Source organism: Pseudorca crassidens, chromosome 4 (genome assembly GCF_039906515.1).
Source record: "Pseudorca crassidens isolate mPseCra1 chromosome 4, mPseCra1.hap1, whole genome shotgun sequence".
Lineage (NCBI taxonomy): Eukaryota > Metazoa > Chordata > Mammalia > Artiodactyla > Delphinidae > Pseudorca > Pseudorca crassidens.
In genome coordinates, this window is record NC_090299.1 from 35,416,364 (window position 1) to 35,440,963 (window position 24,600).

Genomic DNA, 24,600 nt, shown 5'->3' on the forward strand with positions numbered 1-24,600 from the left:
AAAAGAAAAATCACTTCAGCAAGGAAACTAGCATGTGAAAAACATGAAATTATTATCTGAGCTGGATAATGTCCATTTTTCAATTCATATCTACTCACTATCTATTCCACTCTTTTTTCTGCCCCTCCCCACCAGGCTGACTACTTCTGTAGACTGACTGTATCAATAGGGTCCCTCACTCTTGGGTGTCTTCTTGGCTTTTTCTAATGCGAGACCTCTGGAGGGGATGGGAAGAAGGAGAGTGCCTTTGGGATATATCTACCACTCTTGCCTTTCAGGATTGCTGGAAATTGGCTAAGTCTCCAGCTGTATACATATCTCTTACCAAGTGCTCCTTCCTAGGGCTTCATCTCCTCACTTCAGATTATAGGATCCTGAATTTACAGACTAAAACAATGTCTACTATGGCCAGAAGCAAACTGGAAAACAGTAAAATCTATATTATTTCAGGCAAATATTACTTAATATAATCAAATAAACATCTGAAGACTGTACTCTCTCTTTATACCAAAAATTTTAAATGTATATAAGCATGTAAAGATCCAGAAACAGAGCTTAATAAAAACGCTACCAAAAGGAAAAATTATACCATATACCAAGAACAATTACAAAATGGAAAGGCTTACTTACTGAGAGCAGTAAAGTTATGTCAAAAAATTCTGTTTTGCAAAAGACATCATCTTTTTGATGAAAAAGACCCCTTCAATTATGTCAGGAAAAGAAGTACATGGTAAAGGACATTGGTCCTGTATTAGAGTGAAAAGGAAAACTAATAAAAGATGGCATTATAATGTGAGCTTCTGATGGATATTTCTGAGAATTTCTTCCTCTATGAAAGACAACAAAAAGTGACTTTAAAACTTGCTTAGGTGTTACGCTAATTGGAAGAGTAAAGAATCCAATCTTAGCTATTCTTTGTGAAACAGTCAGAGTAAGGAGACTCTAACGTATTTGAGAATCTATTTGGTGGGGAAAAATGGTAATGAGAAGCTCAGACAAACACCTAGTAAAATCGAGTGTGATCATATCAAAGATATATATTTCTTTAAAGGAAGAATAAAGTACTGACACTCATTTGAGAGAGATTGTATCCTGGGTTTGATAATTTCTTCTCAAGGTCCAGAGGGTATTTATTTGACCCTAAGGATCCATTTTCTTCATGCTTACTGTTGAGAAAATTATTATTCCAGGAGAGAGTCACAGAATAGGAAACGTTGATGCCACAGTGAATTCCTAATCACCAATTTCAAATTGGTCTTCAGCAGTGCCTGGAAGTTCTACCTACCTCTTTGGTCAACGGGCTCTCCCTTTCTACAATATTTCAACATTTCTTTATTTTCCTCAATCATTAATGTAATTCAATCTCCAGTGGTAATACTCTATTCTAAGCAGCAATCATCTCTCATCCAAACCAAAACAATAATGAGGTAACTTATCTTCTTCCTTCCATTCTTTCCCTCCTTCAATCCATTCTCCAGACTAAAATCTGATTACTCTCCCCTCCTGATTGAATCACCTCAATTACTTTCCAGAACACAAAATTCTATAGCCTGAACTACAACTTCGTTTCAAATCACTTTCCCCCTTCACTTTCAGCATTTCAATTACATTAGCCCTTAGTTCCTCAAGTGCACAATGCACCCACCCTTACCCATCAAATTGGTTTCCTAGGGCTACTGTAACAAACTAGCACAAACTGAGTAACAACAGAAATTTATGTCTCACATTTCTAGAAGCTAGAAGTCTGAAATCAAGGTGTTGGCAAGGGCCATGCTCCCTCTGAAACCTATGAGGAAATTCTGCCTTGCCCCTTCCTAACTTCTCGTGGATTGCTGGCAGTCTTTGACATTCCGTGGCTTGTAGATACATCACTCAATCCTCCATCTTCATGTGGCAATCTCTGTGTGGTTCTCTGTTTCCAAAGTTCTCCTTTACACCTTATATTGAATTAGGGCCCATCATAATGACCTCATTTTAACTTGATTACCTATATAAAACTCTATTTCCACATAAGGTCACCTTCTGTGATACTGGGTGTTAGGACTTCAATGTACCTTTTTTAGGGGGACACAATTCAACCCATAAAAACCCACCATTAACACAGGAGTTTTTCACATGTTGTTTGTTCCCCCAGAAATCTTTGCAACGCTCACCCTTTTGCTACCTTGCCTAGTCACCCTTTCAAGTTTCAACCCAGAATGCTTTTCTTAGGGAAGACTGGTTCACAATCTAAATGTTTTCCCCAGTAAACGCACTCACACAGCCATAAACATTGCCTTTGTAACACTTATTATATTTGTAATTTTATGTTTATTGGTGAGATTATTTGATTAGTATCTATCTACTTCATTAGACTGTGAGTTCTGTGAAGGTCATTTTTTCTCATTGTTGTATTACTACAGTATCTGGGATACTACAGTAGATATCCAAGAAATGTTGGCTGAATGAATGAATAATAGATCAGACCAGAAATGACAAAAATGTCAGCTTGAAGTTTCAAAATGTCTACTTTCACTAAAGTGTTAGTTAGTGAGAACATAAATTGACTGTTTCCATACAATCCAACTAAAACAATATTCTACCTGTCAGGAAATAATTTCTCTAACATTAAACTAATTGACAAAAAAATCAATAAGAAATTTGTAGTTTATTTTGAATTGTCCATGCTGTAGTAGCTGTACAAGACTCTAAACCTGCTCACATCACTCAACTTCTCATTACAGTCTCAAAAAATCAGCTGTCTAAATATTCAAATAGCATTCATAAATTTCCAGGCAAGCGAAAAAGCAAAGATTATAAGATTGAGAAATAGTTCAGTACAACAAAATTTATTGATAAGTACTGTGTCTGACTCTGGAAACACCATAAAGCAACAGTTCAATGTAATGAGAGAAATGCTATGGTGATTTATAGTCCATCGCAATGGGAACAGAAATGACCAATCATAATTATTGCCTTTATATATTTGACTTTCGTCTTTAATATTGCACATAAATGCTTTTGAATTTAGAGACAAGATGCGACTTCTGATTCTCTTCAAGTCATCTACCTTATATATTTTTCTTTCTCTCCCACAATTCCTTAAACGAGTGGTTATATTCAAAGCCATAATCTGTACCTACGTAGACTTTGAGGATTGGCAGAACTGGTTTAGAATTCCAATTCCTACCATTTGGGACATTTTTAAATACTTTACTTAATCTTTAAGCCTCAGCTTTCTTTTCTGTAAAATAGGATAATATTAGTTGATTTATTGAATTTTTCTGGATACTAAATGTATATATATGTATATATATTGTGTGCAATAAGTTGTCTGGTCATGCTTAGCAATCAATATATGTTGCTATTATTATCTTTACCAACATAAGCATGAGAGGTGAATTTTAAACAGTTTTCAGTTTCAAACATGTGTATTTTATTTTCTTTGTATGATTCACTTTATTTCCCTAAACCAAGGTACCATTTTATGATTACTTTTTTCATATCTAACATTCACTTTTGCCTAATAGCTATCATACATAATAAATTAAGAGTACTTTCTTTAAGTAAATTACAACTAAAGTTAACGTTATGAATAGTAGGTAGATAAGTTCCAATATATCTACTGAAGATCTAATTCTGCCTAATAGTTACAAAAGCAAAGAGCAGTAAACAAGTTAATGAATTACCCTTATTTTGAAATAGTTACATTCATAAGATTAAATGTTTTGGTTTAAGTAATACTCATTCTTTGATAAAAATATTACCTTTGAAAACTTTTCATACATAAAAATATATTTGAGAAACACAAAATGGCCGATAGTAAAAATAATACAATTAAATAAATAAGAATGTGTTTTATTGCTAGAAATGCCAAAATATAATTCATTTGGTGTATGTTATTTTCTACTCTGAGTATTAGCCATAATTTGGCAATTAGCCATTTTATCCAATTTAAAACTGGAATTTAATTCTCCCAGACATATTCTTACTATTTTACCAAGTGCATAAAGCTTGACTTCTGTTACCATATTCAAACAGTTTCTAATTTCTCAAAAAGTTGCACTCTAGGGCTTCCCTGGTGGCTCAGTGGTTGAGAGTCCACCTTCCGATGCAGGGGACACGGGTTCGTGCGGCGATCCGGAAGGATCCCACCGCAGCTGGGCCCGTGAGCCATGGCCGTTGAGCCTGCGCGTCCGGAGCCTGTGCTCCGCAATGGGAGAGGCCCCAACAGTGAGAGGCCCGCGTACCGCAAAAAAAAAAAAAAAAAAACAAAGTTGCACTCTAAAAATCATATGTAAATGTTTTAGAGCCTTAAATATATTTTCCTATAACAATTATGTTATATATAGTTACATAGATAAATACTATGGAGATTTATATGATACAGTATGAATTCAATTTTAGAGGTAATAGGAAAGCATAGCCTCAGTCAAACTTGATTTATTCATCCTTATCTAAACCCTGAACTTGTCTCTGGATGCTTTTAAATGGCTATGTTGACAATAGCCTTCTGAGGGATTCCTCATTTTGTCAATCATGTAGACATTATCCATATTAGTTGTTTTGAATTTTCTTTTTAAAAAGTTATACATAAGAAAAATGGAAGTCTTGGGGTACAGAATTCATATTTTTAAGCACTTAATACGCATCTTTCCAATTCCATCCAGCAGACATATGAGTTCTGATAATGTGTTAGGCACAGCAGCAAATAATCAATACCTTTCACTTACATTATTTCTATTGATCATTACTTCACCACTAAGAGAGGGGGGTTCTTATTTCTATTTTAAAAGTAATGGAGTTCAAAAAGTTAAATAAGTGACAGGATAGGGTTTGAACCTTGATCTGCCTGATTCCTAACACTATGCCATAATTATTCTATGCTGCCTTTATACAAGCAAAATCTTTTTCAGTTTGTTTATCAGAAGAGAGATAACCCTGGCCCTGGAAACTCCTCTGAAACTCATTTTAAACTCCATTAACAAGATAGCCAACAAAATGGTTTTGCTTGTTTTTATATAGGTATATGGCCATTATTGATCCCTTGAAGCCCAGACTGTCTGCCACTGCAACCAAGATTGTCATTGGAGGCATTTGGATTCTAGCATTTCTACTTGCCTTCCCTCAGTGTCTTTACTCCAAAACCAAAGTCATGCCGGGCCGTACTCTTTGCTATGTGCAATGGCCAGAAGGTCCCAAACAACATTTCACGTAAGTTAACACTCTATTACAATTTTCAACTAAATGTGTTGAACACGTAATGAACTACAGGTTGGGAGCAACTATTACATAGATAAGCCATAGACATTTCCCTCAAGGGCTCACACATTACTTGGGAAAGAGACACGTAAAAATACTATACTACAATATGATATAGTCAATTCGTTTGTATAAGTTACAAAGGTTTCTAACTGGAAAAATGTGAAGACCTCTATGTGGGGTAGCTCTGGAGAGTTTCTGGAGGAACTGATAAGATCACTGGAAATGAAAGTGCAAAGGAAAGCCAGGTTGTTATCCACTGAGAAATGAGCCAGAAGGGAGGAACTGAAACCCAAAGGTGCAGATTGCTCTTTTAAGAAGCCTGGCTGAAGGGAAAGGAAGTCTTAGTAGGTTCTAGGTTGTGTTCCTTTGTTTTAGCATTAAAGAAACTTAAGCACTAGGTTAGAAAGGAAATAGGAATGCTATATGATAGAATCTGATATTTCATAATTTGAACCCACCTTAAGAAAAGCAAATGAAAAAAACATAATTGTTCAATTGTTTGCATTTTGGTTTTTATGCTGACCATTTAAATTTTATTTCAAAAAATTCTTATTTAGTGAACTATTTTTTCCTTTAAAAATAACAAATGATGCAAATACAGTGATCATCTTTTAAAGCAGCCATTTTATCCAACTCTGCTCTACTCAGAGTGCAGATTTTTAAAGAAAAACATTAAGAAGTACTTATTAAAGGAAAAGCAGGCAGCAGTTATTAAACTGAGGACTGCATCTATCCATTATATACTATTAATAATTCTTAGGTTGTATGATAACAAAATTAATTTAATCAAAATAATAAAATTAAATTATTTGTTGACTTAATTCCCCATTGACTTAGTTAATACTTAATAAGCTATCAGGGTACAGAAATCAAGATTTAAGATTCCCTTTACCAAAAAAAAAAAAAACCCAAAAAAAACCTGGGATTGAGAAGACTAGCATGCCAAGCTCTTTAATTACTTTAAAGCCTTCATAAGATAGTAGAAGCCACCCAAAAGTTTATACAAATTCTAATTTGGCTATTATGTTATTGGTTGCCCTTCTAGTCCTCCCTAATTGCATCCTGATAATTTTTATTGAAAGCTATGAAATCCCAAAATTTAGTTATAATTTATAGTATAATAATTTTGATGTGACTAACACACCTGTATATTATTTACCAAATTTAATGATGCAATCAAATGTACCATGACTTTGGAAAAATGCCAGTGTGACTCAGAGCATCTAGTCACATTTTCTTCATTTGGTTGAAGAATGATTTATTTCAAATATGACTGATGTTGTAGGATATATGTAATAGTTTTACATAGGAGAAAATATGTCAATTCATCAGTTTAATATGTCCCATCTCTTTTCCTCCGATTATACATTTAATTAGGTTAGCTCAATGACTACCAAGCAGAGAAAAGGCATTCATCCTGAACTTCTATGCAAGGGAGAACGTGTGTAGTTTAAATGAGCACTACAGTTCAGCTATAGTTTTCATACACGAAGTAAAGATTGACAAAGATCATCTGGTAGCATCTGGATGATTGTAAGTGACAATAGCATAGTATTGTGATGGGTTTGTGAAATGAGGACTTAGAGAAAATGTGGGAATAATCTTTGGCATGTTCAATTATGACTTAAAATGGAATGAATTCAAAGTCTTACTATTTCATTCCAATACACTCTTCAGTATATATTTTTCTTATTTCTTACAGTTACCATATTATTGTTATTATACTGGTGTACTGTTTCCCATTGCTCATCATGGGTATCACATACACCATTGTTGGAATCACTCTCTGGGGAGGAGAGATCCCAGGGGACACCTGTGACAAGTATCATGAGCAGCTAAAGGCTAAAAGGAAGGTACTGTTTCATATAATTTATCCAGCATTTGTGTGAAGAGAAGGGAAAAAACCTAGTTATGGCATTTTAATATAATATGATTTGATGCTTGACTCCTACTTTTTTCCTGTTTTTTTTAATCAACTTTTAATTTTACTTTCCTTTTATCTTCTATAAGCCACTGGCCATGTACAATATCAGTCTGGGATATTGTTACTTCCTTACAGAAAGACTTTTTATTACCTTTTGCAGAGTATTCTTAATTACACCACGTGAAACTTCTGAAATTTCACTGTAGGAGTCCCAGTGGATTGTATTTCTGCAGCTCTAGCTATCTTTGTCCTTTATTGAACAGAATGCCTCTGACGTACTATATAGTCTTTCAGAAGTTTCATTCATCCCACATGCCGCGGAGCAACTAAGCCTGTGTGCTACAACTACTGAGCCTGTGCTCTAGAGCCCGTGAGCCACAGCTACTGAGCCCGTGTGCCACAACTACTGAAGCCCATGCACCTTGAGCCTGTGCTCCACAACAAGAGAAGCCACCGCAATGAGAAGCCCGCACACCACAATAAAGAGTAGCCCCCACACGCCGCAACTATAGAAAGCCTGCACGTGGCAATGAAGACTCAACACAGCCAAAAATAAATAAATAAATAAATAAATGTGTTTTAAAAAATGTATATTATCATCCAGGTATAAAACCAACATTTTAGTAGTAGATTTTCTAGGGAAATTAAAGTCAAAAACCATGAAATTATCTTTTTAAGTTTCTGTCATGTATAACACAATATTTCCCCAACAAAGAAAAATAAATATTGTAAGCACTTTTATATAGAAGTTCCTAATTTTTTACCAAGTATTTTTCATTAAGATATTTTGAGAAACGTTTGTATTTTGGCTGATAAATCAAAGAACACCATTAGAACACACATGCTTTTTATACTTCTGAAATTATATAAATAGTTTAATTCATCAGGATATAATGAAAATTTATCCAACTGGGTATTTCAAAACCCCATTGTCTTAAAGGAAAATAACTAAAATCAAAACAAAGTCAAAAAACACCTAAAATTTATAACAGATATGAATAATATTATCATGAAATACTCCTAATTGAAGCAGTGAAGTGTAAAGAAAACTAATAGCTGTTCGTTCCCTCTCTCTAACTTTTACCCCACCGGGGATACAACTTGCAATCAGGTGTACCGCCTACCTCTAAGCTTTGCATTGATCGCAAATGTCACTTGCTTTGATTAAATCTTCTTCCTAAGTGGCAGTGGATAGGAATTATTTTGAAAAGCCTAGAAAAGTTTCTGTGTATTCCTTTCTAGTTTGCTACAGTACTTGAGAAGTGGAAATGTTTATTCCTTTCGAAAAATAAGAAAAGATAGCACTTTAGGAGGAAATATCTGCAGCCCTTTAGTGCGTCGCAATCACTTGAAAAGATTCCTCTATGGATTACCCATTAATATTTCTCATGCTGCAATTACAGGTGCAGGGAAGATTGCAACCAAGTTTACACAATGTGGATTTCTCAAAGGAAAATTAAGTTTAGCATATGAAATCAATAACAAGTGCTACACCATCAACATAGAGAAATTTGTTGCATTTCTATACACTAATAGCAAACTATCAGAAAGAGAAATTAAGAAAACAATAACACTTACAATTGCAAAGAATAAAATATAATATACAAAATATATTGTATATACAATATATTTTTGTATATACAAAATATACAATTGCAAAAGAATAAAATATCTAGGAATAAGCTTAACCAAGGAGGTGAAACACCCATACACTGAAGACAATGAGACAGTGATGAAAGAAATTGAAGAAGACACAAATAAATGGAAAGATGTTTTGTGTTCATGGATTGGAAGAATTAATATTGTTAAAATGCTCATAGTATCTAAAGAAATCTATAGATTCAATGCAATTCCTATCAAAATTCTAATAGCATTTTTCACAGAAATAGAACAAATAATTATAAAATTTGTATGGAACCACATACAAACACTGAATAGCCAAACCAATCTTGAGAAAGAAAAACCAAGCTGAAGTCAGAATGCTTCCTGATTTCAAACTATATTACAGAGCTATAGTAATTAAAACAGTATGGTATTGGCATAAAAACAAACACATTTATCAATGGAACAGAATAGAACCCAGAAAAGAACCCACACATATATGCTCAAGAAATTTACAACAAAGGAGCCAAGAATATACAATGGGGAAAGGACAGTCTCTTCAATAAATGGTGTTGGGAGAACTGGACAGCAACATATAAAAGAATGAACCTGGACCACTATCTTACAATTCTCAATACTTCAGAACATGCTCTTGTGAGAATAGTATCAATTATTGTCGATTTTATAAAATCACTCTTTATATGGATAGATTAGATTAAATCAAACTCTTCTAGTTCTAAGTTCTCCAATGTGTTTGAGACTCAGTCTCCTTTCTACTCTGTTTTATCTGGCTGTTCATGCATTATCACCATACTGGTTAAATTAATGAAGCTTTATATGTACTTTAATATCTGATAGGGCAACTCTTCACCTCTATTTACTCTTTTTTTCCCAGAATTTTCTCAGTGATTCTTGTTTATTTTTACATATAAAAATTCATAAAATCATTTTGTTTAGTTAAAAATGATTTTTTGTTTATGGAATTAGATTATATTTAAACTTTGAGAGAATTGGAAAATACATATTCAGAGAAATATAGAATGGGTTGATGAATGGATAAACAAATGGCATTCTTTTATGTTACTCTTAGACAATTTAATGTAATGACTGGGAACAGAGACTCTTATTCAGTGTGCCAAGTTCAAATGCTGACTCTGGCACATACCTTGGGGAATATAGCCTAGCTGAGCCTCAGAGAGGTTACAATCCCTATAAACTGAAATGAAAATAATAATAATGCATATACTATGTGGTTGTATAGGGATTAAATGAGGCAATACTTGTTAAGTACTTCAAAAAGTGCCTGGCACATAGAACTGTTCTCAGTAAATGGTACCCATTACTTTAGGCACTTTACTGTGAATATATATGCCAGTACTGTGAAGATAAGAAAACTTCATGTTGTAGAATAGTAAAGAGGTATAAAACTGGCCATTTATCTTTTTAAACATAATATTGACCTACATTTTACAGTGAGTCACAGTTTCTAAATAACTCTCACATGAATATTATTTAATTCTCACAGTATCTATGTGATTTTTTCTTGTTTTACATAAAAATGAAATTGAATCTCAAACTCACAAAATTAATATGTAGCAGAACTTGGACTTGAATCCTGGACAAAAGTTTTTAGAGTTGAGTTCTTTTAGAGAACTTGCTCAAAGGACCAGGTTTCAGAAGGATACTTTACATCTGAGTATTTATATTATATATATATATATGTGTGTATATATACATATACATGTATATGTATATACATGTATATACATGTATACATATATATGTATGTGTATATATATATATATATGTATATGTATATTCTCATACATAGACTGTACTAATCTTCACAATATCCCCAGGAGGTAAGCCTAGTGGAAACTATTTTCTTCCATTTTTAACAAATCAGGAAACTCAAGCTCTTTTACCTTGCTTAAGTAGTTCTTAATGTAGACTTAAATAGTCTTAACTAGACTGTTTGAATAATTGAAATTTCACTTATCTCAACAATATATCATTTAATATCCATTTACAATTCTTCAGTTTATAATTAAACCTCATTTAAAAATAAGTTCAAGTACTGTTAGAGGATACAAAAAAATAGAGGAGGAAAGAATAAGGTACTTTAAAATTAGGTTAGGTTAAATTAAAATGATGGCTGGTAATGTCCCTAAGAAATGTGGGGCATTTTATCACAGGTAAATTCCCAAATCTGTTGTAGACTACTGAACAAGAGAAGTGCTGTACTCACTATTGTCTCCTCAGTGCATAGCATAATGATTTCTGGATGGTGAATTAATAAATAATTGAAAGAATAAAGTTTTGTGAATCAGCTGCATTCTTATTTTATACATAAGAAAATGCAGTCATGTGATGTGACTTGCTAAAGGTCAAAAACCTTTAAATGGAGAACTAGTTCTGGAAATTAGGCTTCCTGAGTTCCAACCTGATACTCTGCCCCTAGACCCAGTACAGAGAGGAAAGATTTTAGTCTGAATCTTCAGGACAAAGTTCATGTCTTCAGGATTATATTATATCCTCAGGACCAAAAATGAGGTCTACTTATCTATTGCTGAATAAATGAAATTGTTCTTGAAAGTTTTCCATATTTTGTTAAATAAAAATATTTCTTAGCCCTGCCACTAGTAAAATAATATAGGACTCTCCCCATTATAGATTATTGATATAGTATTCCAGTAAACAAAAATTTCATGTTAGTAAAAAGAATTTACACCATGCATATACTTTTGTTTTTACAAGGGTTTTCTATATCAGTTTGCTAGATGTCAACACATGTATTTTGTGATCAATAAATGGATGTTAATTATTGGTGATAATGATTATATTAATTAAAAAATTTTTTTATTGGAGTATAGCTGCTTTACAATGTTGTGTTAGTTTCTGCTGTACAGCAAAGTGAATCAGTTATATATATACATATATCCACTCTTTTTCAGATTCCCTTCCCATTTAGGTCACCACAGAGCACTGAGTAGAGTTTCCTGTGCTATACAGTAGGTTATCATTACAGCAGGTTGTCCATTTTATATATAGTAGTGTATGTCAATCCCAATCTCACAATTCATCCCACTCCCCTCACCCCCCTTGGTAACCATAAGTTTGATTTCTACATCTGTGACTCTATTTCTGCTCTGCAAATAAGTTTATCTGTACCATTTTTTTAGATTCCACATATAAGCCATATTATGCGATATTTGTCTTTCTCTTTCTGACTTACTTCACTCTGTATGACAATCTCTAGCTCAATCCATGTCACTGCAAATGGCATTATTTCATTCCTTTTTATGGCTGAGTAATATTCCATTGTATATATGTACCACATCTTCTTTATCCATTCCTCTGTTGATGGACATTCAGGTTGTTCCATATCATGCCTATTGTAAATAGTGCTGCAATAAACATTGGGGTGCATGTTTCTTTTTGAATTATGGTTTTCTCTGGGTATATGCCCAGGAGTGGGATTGCTGGGTCATATGGTAGTTCTATTTTTAGTTTTTTGAGGAACCTCCATACTATTCTCCATAGTGGCGGTACCAATTTACATTCCCACCAACAGTGCAAGAGGGTTCCCTTTTCTCTACACCCTCTCCATCATTCATTATTTGTAGATTTTTTGATGAAGGCCATTCTGACAGGTGTGAGGTGATACCTCATCATAGTTGTGATTTGTATTTCTCTAGTAATGAGTGATCTTGAGCATCTTTTCATACATTTTTTGACCATCTGTATGTCTTCTTTGGAGAAATGACTATTTAGATTTTCTGCCCATTGTTTGATTGGGTTGTTTGTTTTTGTGATATTGAGCTTCATGAGCTGTTTGTATATTTTGGAGATTAATCCCTTGTCGGTTACTTCATTTGCAAATATTTTCTCCCATTCTGAGGGTTGTCTTTTCATCTTGTTTATGGTTTCCTTTGTTGTGTAAAAATTTGAAATTTAATTAGGCCCCATATTTTATTTTTGTTTTTAGTTTCACTACTTAGGAGGTGGATCAAAAAAGATCTTGCTGTGATTTATGTCAAAGAGTGTTCTGGCTATGTTTTCCTCTAAGCGTTTTAAGTATCCAGCCTTACATTTAGGTTTTTAATCCATTTTTAGTTTATTTTTGCATATGGTGTTAGGGAGTGTTCTAATTTCATTCTTTTGCACCTAGCTGTCCTGTTTTCCCAGCACCACTTATTGAAGAGACTGTCTTTTCTCAATTGTATATTCTTGCCTCCTTTGTCGTGGATTAGGTATTCATAGGTGCATGGGTTTATCTCTGGACTTTCTATCCTGTTCCATTGATCTATATTCCTGTTTTTGTGCAAGTATCATACTGTTTTAATTACTGTAGCTTTGTAGTGTAGTCTGAAGTCAGGGAGCCTGATTCCTCCAGCTCCATTCTTCTTTTTCAAGATTGCTTTGGCTATTCAGGGTCTTTTGTGTTTCCAAACAAATTGTAATTTTTTTTGTTCTAATTCTGTGAAAAATGCCATTGGTAATTTGATACGGATTGTGTGGAATCTGTAGATTGCTTTGGGTAATACAGTCATTTCCACATTATTGATTCTTCCAATCCAAGAACATGGCATATCTCTCTATCTGTTTGTATCATCTTTGATTTCTTTCATCAGTATCTAATAGTTTTCTGAGTACAGTTCTTTTGCCTCCTTAGGTAGGTTTATTTCTAGGTATTTTATTCTTATTGATGTGATGGTAAATGGGATTGTTTCCTTAATTTCTCTTTCTGATCTTTTGTTGTTAGTATATAGTAATGCAAGAGATTTGTGTATAAATTTTGTATCCTGCAACTTTACCAAATTCCTTGATGAGCTATAGTATTTTTCTGGTAGCATCTTTAAGATTTTCTATGTATAGTATCATGTCATCTGCAAACAGTGACAGTTTTAGTTCTTATTTTCTAGTTTGGATTCCTTTTATTTCTTTCTCTTCTCTGATAGCCATGGCTAGGACTTACAAAACTATGCCAAATAAAAGTGGTGAGTGGACATCCTTGTCTTGTTCCTGATCTTAGAGGAAATCTTTCAGCTTTTCACCATTGGGTATGATGTTAACTGTAGGGTTGTCACATATGGCCTTTATTATGTTGATGCAGGTTCCCTCTATGCCCACTTTCTGGAGAGTTTTAATCATAAATTGGTGTTAAAAGTTGTCAAAAGCTTTTTCTGCATTTATTAAGATGATTATATGGTTTTTATTCTTCAGTTTGTTAATGTGGTGTACCACATTGATTTGCGTATATTGAAGAATCCTTGCATCCCTGGGATAAATCCCACTTGATCATGGTGTATGATCCTTTAAATGTGTTGTTGGATTCTGTTTGCTAGTATTTTGCTGAGGATTTTTGCATCTATGTTCATCCGTGATATCAGCCTGTTATTTTCTCTTTTTGTGATATCTTTGTCTGTTTTTGGTATCAGGGTGATGGTGGCCTTGTAGAATGAGCTTGGGAGTGTTCCTGCCTCTGCAATATTTGGAAGAGTTTCAGAAGGGTAGGTGTTAAGTCTCCTCTAAATGTTTGATAGAATTTGCCTGTGCAGCCATCTGGTTCTGGGCTTTTGTTGGACGTTTTTAAATCACACTTTCAATTTGAGTACTTGTGACTGGTCTGTTCATATTTTCTATTTCTTTCTGGTTCAGTCTTGGAAGGTTGTGCCTTTCTAGGAATTTGTCCATTTCTCCATTTATCGGTGTATAGTTGCTTATAATAGTCTCTTATGATCTTTGTATTTCTGTGGTATCCATTGTAATTTCTCCTTTTTCATTTCTAATTTTGATTTGAGACCACTCCCTTTTTTTCTTGATGAGTCTGGCTAAAGATTTATCAATTTTGTTTATCTTCTCAAAAAACCAGCTTTCAGTTTCACTGATCTTTGCTACTGTTTTCTTTGTCTCTATTTCATTTATTTCTGCTCTGATCTTTATGATTTCTTTCCTTCTACTAACTTTGGGTTCTCTCCATTCTTCTTTTTCTAGTAGCTTTAGGTATAAGGTTAGGTTGTTTGTTTGAGATTTTTCTTGTTTCTTAAGGTAAGATTGTATTGCTATAAACTTCCCTCTTAGAACTGTTTTTGCTGTGTCACATAGATCTAGGATCGATGTTTTCATTGTCATTTGTCTCTAGGTATTTTTTGATTTCCTCTTTGATTTCCTCAGTGACCCATTGGTTATTTAATAACATATTGGTTAGCCTTCATGTATTTGTGTTTTTTATAGATTATTTCCTGTAATTGAGTTCTAACCTCAGAGTGTTGTGGTCAGACAAGGTGCTTGATATGATTTCAATTTTCTTAAATTTATCAAGGCTTGATCTGTGACCCAAGATGTGATCTATCCTGGAGAATGTTCCATGTGCACTTGAGAAGAAAGTGTATTCTGCTGCTTTCAAATGGAATGCCCTGTAAATATCATTTAAGTCTATTTGGTCTAATGTGTCATTTAAGGCTATGTTTCCTTATTAATTTTGTCTGGATGATCCATTGGTGTAAGCGGGGTGTTAAAGTCCCCCACTATTATTGTGTTACTGTTGATTTCCCCTTTTACGGCTGTTACCATTTGCCTTATATATTGAGGTGCTCCTATGCTGCATACATAAATATTTACAATTTCGTATCTTCTTCTTGGATTGATCCCTTGATCATTATGTAGTGACCTTCCTTGTCTCTTGTGTCAGTCTTTATTTTCAAGTCTATTTTGTCTGATATGAATATTGCTACTCTAGCTTTCTTTTGATTTCCATTTGCATGGAATATCTTTTTCCATCTCTTCACTTTCAGTCTGTATGTATCCCTAGGTCTGAAGTGGGTTTCTTGTAGACAGCCTATATAGGGCCTTGCTTTTGTATCCATTCAGTCAGTCTGAGTCTTTTGGTTTGAGCATTTAATCCATTTATATTTAAGGTAATTATTGATATGTAATTCTATTGATAATTTCTTAATTGTTTTGGGTTTGTTTTTGTAGGTGTTTTTTCTTCCTTTCCTCTTTTGTTCTCTTCACTTGTGATCTGATGACCATCTTTAGTGTTGTGTTTGGGCTGCTTTTTCTTTTTTGTGTGTGTATCTATTGTAGTTTTTTGGTTTGTGTTTTCCATGAGGTTTTGATAAAGCAGTCTATATATATACAAGGTTGTTTTAAGTTGCTGGTCTCTTCGTTTCAAATGCAATTCCCATTTCCAACTTCTCTTTTCACTGTTGCTGATTTTAATATTATATTTTTTATGGATGATTTCCTGCCTTTACTGTATGTTTACCTTTACCAGTTAGCCTTCCCATTTGTGATTTTCTTGTTTCTAGTTGTGGTCTCTTTGAAGTTTTTTTTTCCCTGCCTTCTTTTTTTCCCTGCCTTCTTTTTTTCCCTGCCTTCAAACTTCCTTTGGCATTTGTTGTAGGGCTGGTTTGGTGGTGCTGAATTCTCTTAGCTTTTGCTTGTCTGTAGAGCTTTTGATTTCTCCATTGAATCTGAATGACAGCCTTGCTGTGTAGAGTGTTCTTGGTTGTACGTTTTTCCCTTTCATTACATTAAACATATCATGACACTCCCTCCCGGCTTGCAGAGTCTGTGCTGAAAAGTCATCTGATAACCTTATGGGGATTCCCTTGTATGTGATTTGTTGCTTTCCCTTGTTGTTTTTAATATTTTTTCTTTGCATTTAATTTTTGTTAGTTTGATGAATATGTATCTCGGCATGTTCCTTCTTGGGTTTATCCTGTATGGGACTCTGTGCCTCCTGGACTTGGGTGACTATTTCCTTTTCCACATTAGGGAAGTTTTTGACTATAATCTCTTCAAATATTTTCCCAGGCCCTTTCTCTTTCTCTTCTTCTTCTGGGACTGCTGTAATTCAAATGTTCTTGTGTTTGATTTTGTTGCATAGGTCTCTGAGACTGTCCTTTTTTCTTTATTCTGTTCCATGGCAGTGATTTCCACCATTTTGTCTTCCAGCTCACTTATCCATTCTTCTGCCTCAGTTATTCTGCTATTGATTCCTTCTAGAGTATTTTTCATTTCAGTTATTGCATTGTTCATCTCTCTTTGTTTGTTCTTTAGTTCTTCTAGGTCTTCATTAAACATTTGTTGCATCTTCTCAATCCATGCCTCCATTCTTTTTCCGAGATCTTGGATCATCTTTACTATCATTATTCTGAATTCTTTTTCAGGTTGATTGACTATCTCCTCTTCGTTTAGTTGTTCTGTAGGTTTTTATCTTGCTCCTTCATCTGCAACTGATTTCTCTGTCAACTCATTTTGTCTAACTTTTTGTGTTTATGGTATCCTTTCCACAGCCTGCAGGATCACAGTTCCTCTTGCTTCTGGTTTCTGCCCCCTGGTGGGTAAGCTGGATATTGAGCTGGGCCACCCCTTTGCTCTGTGGTTGTCACTGCCCTGTCAGGGGTATGGTGTGCTCCCTAGTTGTTGAAGTAGAGGCCCTGAGATATGCATCTTAGCTGTGTTTCTGATCTGTGATGCAAGGTAGGCAGGATTGAAGTACTCCCATTGGGAGAGAATCCTCTGAGTATTCCTCCTCTGGGGTTGTTCACCTGTGAGTGTGCTCTGTTGTGTCCCCTTTCATGCTTTGTGCAGGCTCATAAAGTACACTGTTGTTGGCACTGCTGTCAGTCCCACCTTAACCTTGGGTATGCTGGCAGATGGTCCTGGTGACTCACAGGTGTTGTTTTCACCAGGCCACCAGTGCAGATCTACTGAGGTCAGGTTCCAGGACTGCAGTAGTCATGAACCTGGACCTGCTGTGGGAGCTATTGAGGCAGCTCAGACTCTGGCCTGGCACAACACCTGCATGTACATGCCCACAAAGCCCACAGCTACTAAAGCCAGACCTGTCTCAGTTGCAGGAACACTTGTCTATTCAGATGTTCCACAGGCACTGAATTTAGGAAGTCACCAGTGGAGGTGTAACTCTGCGGTTTGCATAGCCATGAAGAGAGATTTCAGCTCTTCTTCCTTAGTTGTACAGCCCCTCCATGTATATACTTCTCATTGTAAAATTCCAAATTCCCTTAACATCAAACTGTGCTGAAAAAAAATGCCTCCTTTCTTTCATAGAGGAAAATAACACTTCAGTGTTTTGCAAAACTAACTTTATCAACATCAAATATAAACTGCCTGGTCAAGAAAATAATTAATAGAGAGGTTAAGTTAAGAGAATGATGGATAGCAGGGAGTATACTCTTAGGCTTAAGTGGTGCATATCTCCAAAACCGATTTACTAGCCCAGCAAATATTTCCACAAGCCTCCCATTCTACCCCAGGCCCTCAGCTGGTAACATCAGCTAAAAATATTTTTCCTAAAAACAAAAATCTTTTCTAAAATGCAAAGAATACATGAATAATCTCTTTCTTGACAGCTAGGACACAGGGGTTGATACAGTCAAGGGCTTCCTGGCACCAAGGAGGATTTCTGCTCTGCTATAAAGATGCAAGTTTCCTGGCAAGTGAGACAGCTCTTTAATGAGGGTACTGTTCCTCTCCACTTTATTCTAACAGGCTTAACCTTAAACAGAAAGAAAACCAAGGAAACTGCTTTTCTGTTTGTTCGACTTGAACATTTTACTCCTTTATCTCATCCCCAGTTGGCTGTTTGCTTTTGAGAGCCCTTCTATTTCCCCTTTCCCCTTTACTCCTCTTTCTTCATTCCTGCCTTAAAGGAGACAGTTCCTTTTGAAATTATTTTGCTGTTCCATCTTTACATAGTCTTTGCAACAAGGGACAGTGCAGTCCTTAAAAGTGCCTAGAATGACACCTGTCTGCCCCCCACATAGTGTTCTATAAGTGATTCTGACTCTTGATTTTGTATGATAGCTAGTTCCCGATAACCTACTGTTTTCATTTACCCTTATTCATATGACCCAGATTTTAAGTAACTTCATATATATCACTTTTTTTCATTTTCATGTATCCTGAATGACAAATGTAAATTTTGCTGAGGATTTTGTACATTAGCCCAAAGGGAGAATTTGCCTCTCAGAACATAAATCTCTTTTGGCATTTCTTTACAAGTCAGCTCCCAGGCAATTGTATGTGTCTCTCTCTCCCTTTTCATCTTTCCTTCTTGCAGCCTCTACTAGATCCATTTCTCTGCCTCAGAAAGCCTATTCACCCATTATTTTTCAAGACAAATCCAGCACAGTTCCTATAATCCAAAGATCCTATGATTCAAATAATTCCAAACTTGCAATCCCCACCTACATCCGTTACCCTTCTCAGCAAACACAATATTCTCCATAGACCCAATCTCACTCTCCTTCAAGTCAGGAGAGGATTATAAATAGAAAACTAATGTTGTTGTTGTTGTTATTGTTGTTTCTGTCACACCAGGTTGCACATGAACCCTTTATGCATGTGATTCTAATTACTTGCTCCAAGTCTTTTCAGATGTCTTTCTGCTACTGTTTTCATTTTTATTTCACTTCTGAAAAGATTTCAGAGAGACTTTCACCTCTACTACTTTGCTTAAGTAGTAGATTCCCCAAAGGACTATGATTCTCTGTACTTCTATGTGCTTCACACAGTGTATTTCCAAACTTATGGATTTTTAAAATTATTTGTATTTCTCCCAAATCTGTTTTTAACCTGTTTTTATTTGGAAATATTTAGATCAGTGAAATAATATACTGTAAATAGTTCTTACCTTTGGACTCTCAGATATTAGCATCAGATTATTTCTGCCTTATAATTTCATCATTCTCCAACATGATCTGAAATGAAAATTATAAAAAGTCTCTGAAATAGAAATTCCTAAAGCCTTTTTCCACGGCCACCTAAGCCCAGATGAAAAGAATGATTTTCACTGACACCTTAAAGGAACACATACATGCCTCACATATTAAATCTGTAAAGGAAAAAAGCATCCTAAAAGAACTGAAAACAATGGACAGAATAGTAGTTGCAAAACCAAGGGAATAGGAATTCCAGTAATAAACAGAATAAACAACAGGTCCTTCAAATGCTACCCATGCTGATTAAAAAGCAGAAGATCAAGTATTAGATAATAGTTCCCTTCATACACAGTGCCTCAAGGAAATTGAAAACTAATGACTGGTGACAATAAGTTTGTATGCCACATTTAATCCAGTTTGAACAAGAGAGAGTGTTCAATTTTAGACAAGTCTTCATGGAGAACTAGAAGACACTTTTTCTTTCACTTGACTGAGAATACAAGCCAGGTCTCCATCATTACAATACCTGGAACATTACAATCTAACTTCTAGACATAAGATTTCATGAGGCATCTCCTGGAACATTTCATTATCAGACCACATATTTTCACTAGGAAGTATTCAGTACAGTGAGCACGAACTCTAGTGTTTTGAGGCAATAAATAAATCAGCTTACATTTACTTAAGGATCATCTGTAATACAATGAATGGGAGATCCTAGGCCTTACAATTCCATTTCTATTGCTCTCTTATCTCTTTCCTATAAGATATCTGAGAATTTAGGCAGCTTTGAGCACATGATTCAAAGGTAAAGGTGTATACCCATACCTTCTTCAAGTCTCATAGCCTGAGATGGGAGGCATCGTTGAGGGACATTTTGCTGTAATGATCTAATTTCTTAATGTATATAAGGCATATCAATGGCTACTCTGTTATATTCTGTGATAACAAACCAAAAAATTTTGTTATAAGCAAAAGGGACTATTTTCCAGACATGAATTTATTAATGGTATTTTAAAATTTTAGAGGAAAGTCACAGAATCTCTGTCTTTGGGTGATTTAACAGTACAGATCAGATTCTCATTTCTCTGAAATGGATCAGTTTTTTCATACAACTAAAGTACCAAATTATATTAGTTGAGCGGGAAAACGCTTATAGCTTTATTTATATTAACTTTAAGTAGTAGGAGAGAGAATTAATCTATTCATTTTGAATCCTTTATCCAAGAAAATTGTAGGTATATTCCAATTTGAGAGCAGGTAGATCTAGCAAATGACCTCACAACATTCCCAACGATCATTTTTCCCTACGATTCATTTTGATTAAAACTTTAGTATGCACTTCATTTTATTTTTGTAAGTGTGATTCCCTAAAGCTGATGAATATCCTTCCCCAGTCACGTTGATACTGGTCTCTTCCAGGTCTGATTGTTCCTTACAACTGAGCTCCACGTTTTCACAACAACACAGCTCTTCTGCAGTATTATATTTGGATTCACTTCAATGCGGGGATGGGGGTTCAAGTGGCCACAGACTGCTGACTAGGCTCACTGTCTGCACACCTCATCCAGCTACTGCTATGTTCCTCTGATCACTGTCTTATGTTTTTCATCAATACATTACCTGTGTTCTAGATCCTGGGCACCTCCTTCTCAAAAGTAGTCATCCCTCAATTAAACCATCTTTCTTCTGAACCATGACCTCTTTCACTTCACTATAATTCTCTTCCAAAATATAAGCACATTCACATCTCTTCCATCTTGTGTTGTTTACATTTGCTTTCTCCTCTTGTTTACCAATCTTTTGCTCCTCTTGTTAATGCTTTGTGACTTCCAACGTACCATTCTGCTGAAACTACCCTTGACAAAGATACCTGTGCCTTCTTTGTTGTAAATTCATTGGATATATTCAGTCCTTGATCAGACTGACACAGTAGATACCTTTTCATCACTCACCACTTGAGAAGCCTCTCCTTCCATGGAATTTGCCTCCTTTCTCTCTGCAGGATATTCCTCTTTAGTATCCTTTTCTGGCTTTTCTTCCTATACCACTTCAATGCTACTCTTTACCCTGCAGGCCCATTCTTCATATCTTTATAGCTTTCATATACAGTCTTATTTGGATAATTTCATCCACTCCCACGACATCAACATCTTTGAAAATTACTCCCAAATCGACATTAACATTATGCCCATATCTAGACTCCTCTTCTGAGGTTCAGGCTCTGAGCTCCAGATTAAAATTCTATTAGCCATCTCTCGTCCCAACCCTATGTATAACAGACAGTTCAAAATAAGCATGTCAAAATGAAATAACGGTCTTTGTCGAGACTTTGAAAGTCTTCTTTCCATTTCATAGAATATTACTAATATCCACAGAGTGACCAGACAAAAGAAACTGGAAATAATCTGTAACATCTCTCTTTCCTCAACTGAAACTCAATGAGAAAGTCCTTCAAATTAACTCTAAAAGCACTCAAATATAAATATATATTTTTCTTTCCTAAGCTCCTGCTCTACTTTTGTTTAGACTACATAATTTCTTACCTAGATTAATATACTCATCAACTAATGATCCTCCTGCCTCCATTAAATCTAATTCAAGTAAAATCGATTCTACACTGCTTTCAAAGTAATCTCTCTAAAATCTAAATTTATTAATACTCTCCTTAAAATCCTTTAATGGTTTCTCTGGCCCTCCCTAATCTCACTTCAATCCATCTCTCTTACTTTCTTCATCAGCATATCTTATATTATGCACTACATCCCCAGTCAGTTAAACTATTTGTAGTACTAGAGTGAGGTATGAGCTTTGCATATTTTATTTATGTGACTAGGACACTCTTCCCCCAACTCTCCCACTCCTTTTCTGCTCCTCTCACCTGGATATTTCCTATTTGTCTTCAAAGCTGTATCACAGGCACTTCTTCCTCTAGAAAGCCTCTTTGAAACTTCCACCCCCAATCTGCATTCAGTGTTTGTCCATGTGCTCCCATTACATCACACAGCAAATTCTAGCATGCAACTTACAACTTTACATAAGAAACATCCATTTGCTTAACTATCTCTTCCAACAAACTTTGCAAAGCTGAAGGGCTCAAGTGAATCATTACTTTAAAAATAATTATTATTACACATGAAAGCTTATACTTATTATGAAAGGCAGAATATTTCAAAATGAATGAAAGTTTTCTATTTCTTTGTTTGCTTATTTGTCTTAAACCATGACTCAAATGACTCACAGTCTTCTAATATTTATGACTCAAATAAAATATTAATATTAAAAGATCATGACTCATTTTGGCTCTCCAAATCTGGTTTTCATTTTTGATAAGGCATTGTACATCAATTCTCATGTCTTGTGAGTTGCTAGCAAAAATAGACTCTAGCCAGAAACAGAAGCAATTAATGTGAACTCAGCACTTCAATGATTTTGCTAGTTTAATGGTCCTAAAAAAGTATTTTTCTCTTCTAGTAGTAATAGAAACAAAAGAAATGTCTTATTCTAGGAGTATAATCTTGGAAAGTGATAAGAGATACTGACAAAATGAATCAAGCCTTATCAAGTACTTATCAAATATTTACATAGTCAGAATTGAAATGAAACATCTAATACTTTATTAAATTACTTCAGATATTGTTCTAAGATTTCCATCTGAATATTTTACAGTTTTACAATTTTCATATACCTCCTGAAATTCTCCATCTTTTAAGCCATCTGTTTCTGTAAATACTTTAACATAGTTTTCATAGTTATATAAAAACCTTACCTATTAATTGCAAAACCTACTGACTCATTTTTTCTTGATTATGGGTCACATTTTTGTATTTCTTTGCATGTACGACAATTTGGAGTTGTATACTGGGTACTGTGAGATATGATGTTAAGACTCAGGGTGCCATTCATCTGAAAAATGCTGTGCTTTCTCTGAGCAGGCAGTTAAGTTGCTGGTAGATCATTCAAATTTGCAGAGGTTTGGTACTTCGTTAGGATGAATCTATTTTAGTTTTGCCCTTGGTTTTAAGGTTAATTTCTTAATCCTAGGCATAGTATTTAATCTTAAGGCCTAGACCTTGTGGGAAAACCCAAGTTGTCTACTGAGACTCTAGTTTGAAGAGACTCAAACTTTAAACTCTGTCTCTCTTATATGAGGAGTAGCTGCTAAAATCTCTCCCCTCTTACAGCCTTTCAGCTGTTTTTCACCTCCTAAGATGCTAGTAGCCTTGTCTTGTGCATTGCAGGGGAAGTCATGGAATTCAGAGAAGTTTATATATGTATGAATCTCACCCAGGTTATGTAGTATCCAGTTTCAGCATAATTTTGACCACTCTCCAGTGCCATAAAACAGTTTTGTAGTTGTTATTGTAATTTATACTTTTTCCAGAGCTTATAGTTGTTCTTAGGGAAAAAGACAGACAGATAGATAGATAGATAGATAGATAGATAGATAGATAGATAGATATAGATATACATATACACACTCAAGTTACTCTGTATATATTATAAACAATATACACTCTATATACTCTATACAGTATATACAAACTATACAATATGTTGATGTTTCTGATATTACAAAGATCTTTATAATATATCCTGTACTTTTTCTTTGGTTGTGTCTTTCATGTGTTGTAGTGACCCACAAATTTATACTAACGTTTCACTTAAAATTCAGTAGTCTCCCAATAACCTCTCTAGGAGTTTCCTCTAGCACAAGTCACTAATTTCTGACATTACTGGTCTAACTGAACCCATAAAACTTAATTTTCTGGAACACCACCAATTTTCCTGACATATCATGAGGAGGACTTAAATTTGATGTTTTAAAATATATTTCTGGAATTGTTAGAGTAAAGGATATTTCTCTTTCCCAGAAATTATTCATGCATCTAAAGGAGTAAATATATAGACAGGTTATTTTTATTTTTCTCAGATGAACTTTGCAAACAAATTGAGATCTTAAATACCAATAAAAAAAGATACTGAGATTATATGCCTTGGATTAATTTTATGCTCTAAATATTATAGTTAACAGTTAAATGGGCATTAGAGTCTAGGTAGTTTTTAACTTTGTAAAAATATTTATGGTCTTTTTATTGTTCAATTAATATTTTATTAAATACATTTCAAGTTCTT

General features: G+C 34.7%; 1 protein-coding gene across 1 annotated transcript in view; it reads left to right on the forward strand.

Moving 5' to 3' along the window:
- The window catches only part of TACR3 (tachykinin receptor 3), a 61,914-nt gene that overhangs the window by 19,405 nt on the left and 17,909 nt on the right, over positions 1 to 24,600 (forward strand). The window contains exons 2-3 of the mRNA XM_067734673.1: positions 5,005 to 5,193; positions 6,947 to 7,097. Coding sequence (XP_067590774.1) covers positions 5,005 to 5,193; positions 6,947 to 7,097 — 340 coding nt within the window. The remainder of the gene's footprint in view (positions 1 to 5,004; positions 5,194 to 6,946; positions 7,098 to 24,600) is intronic.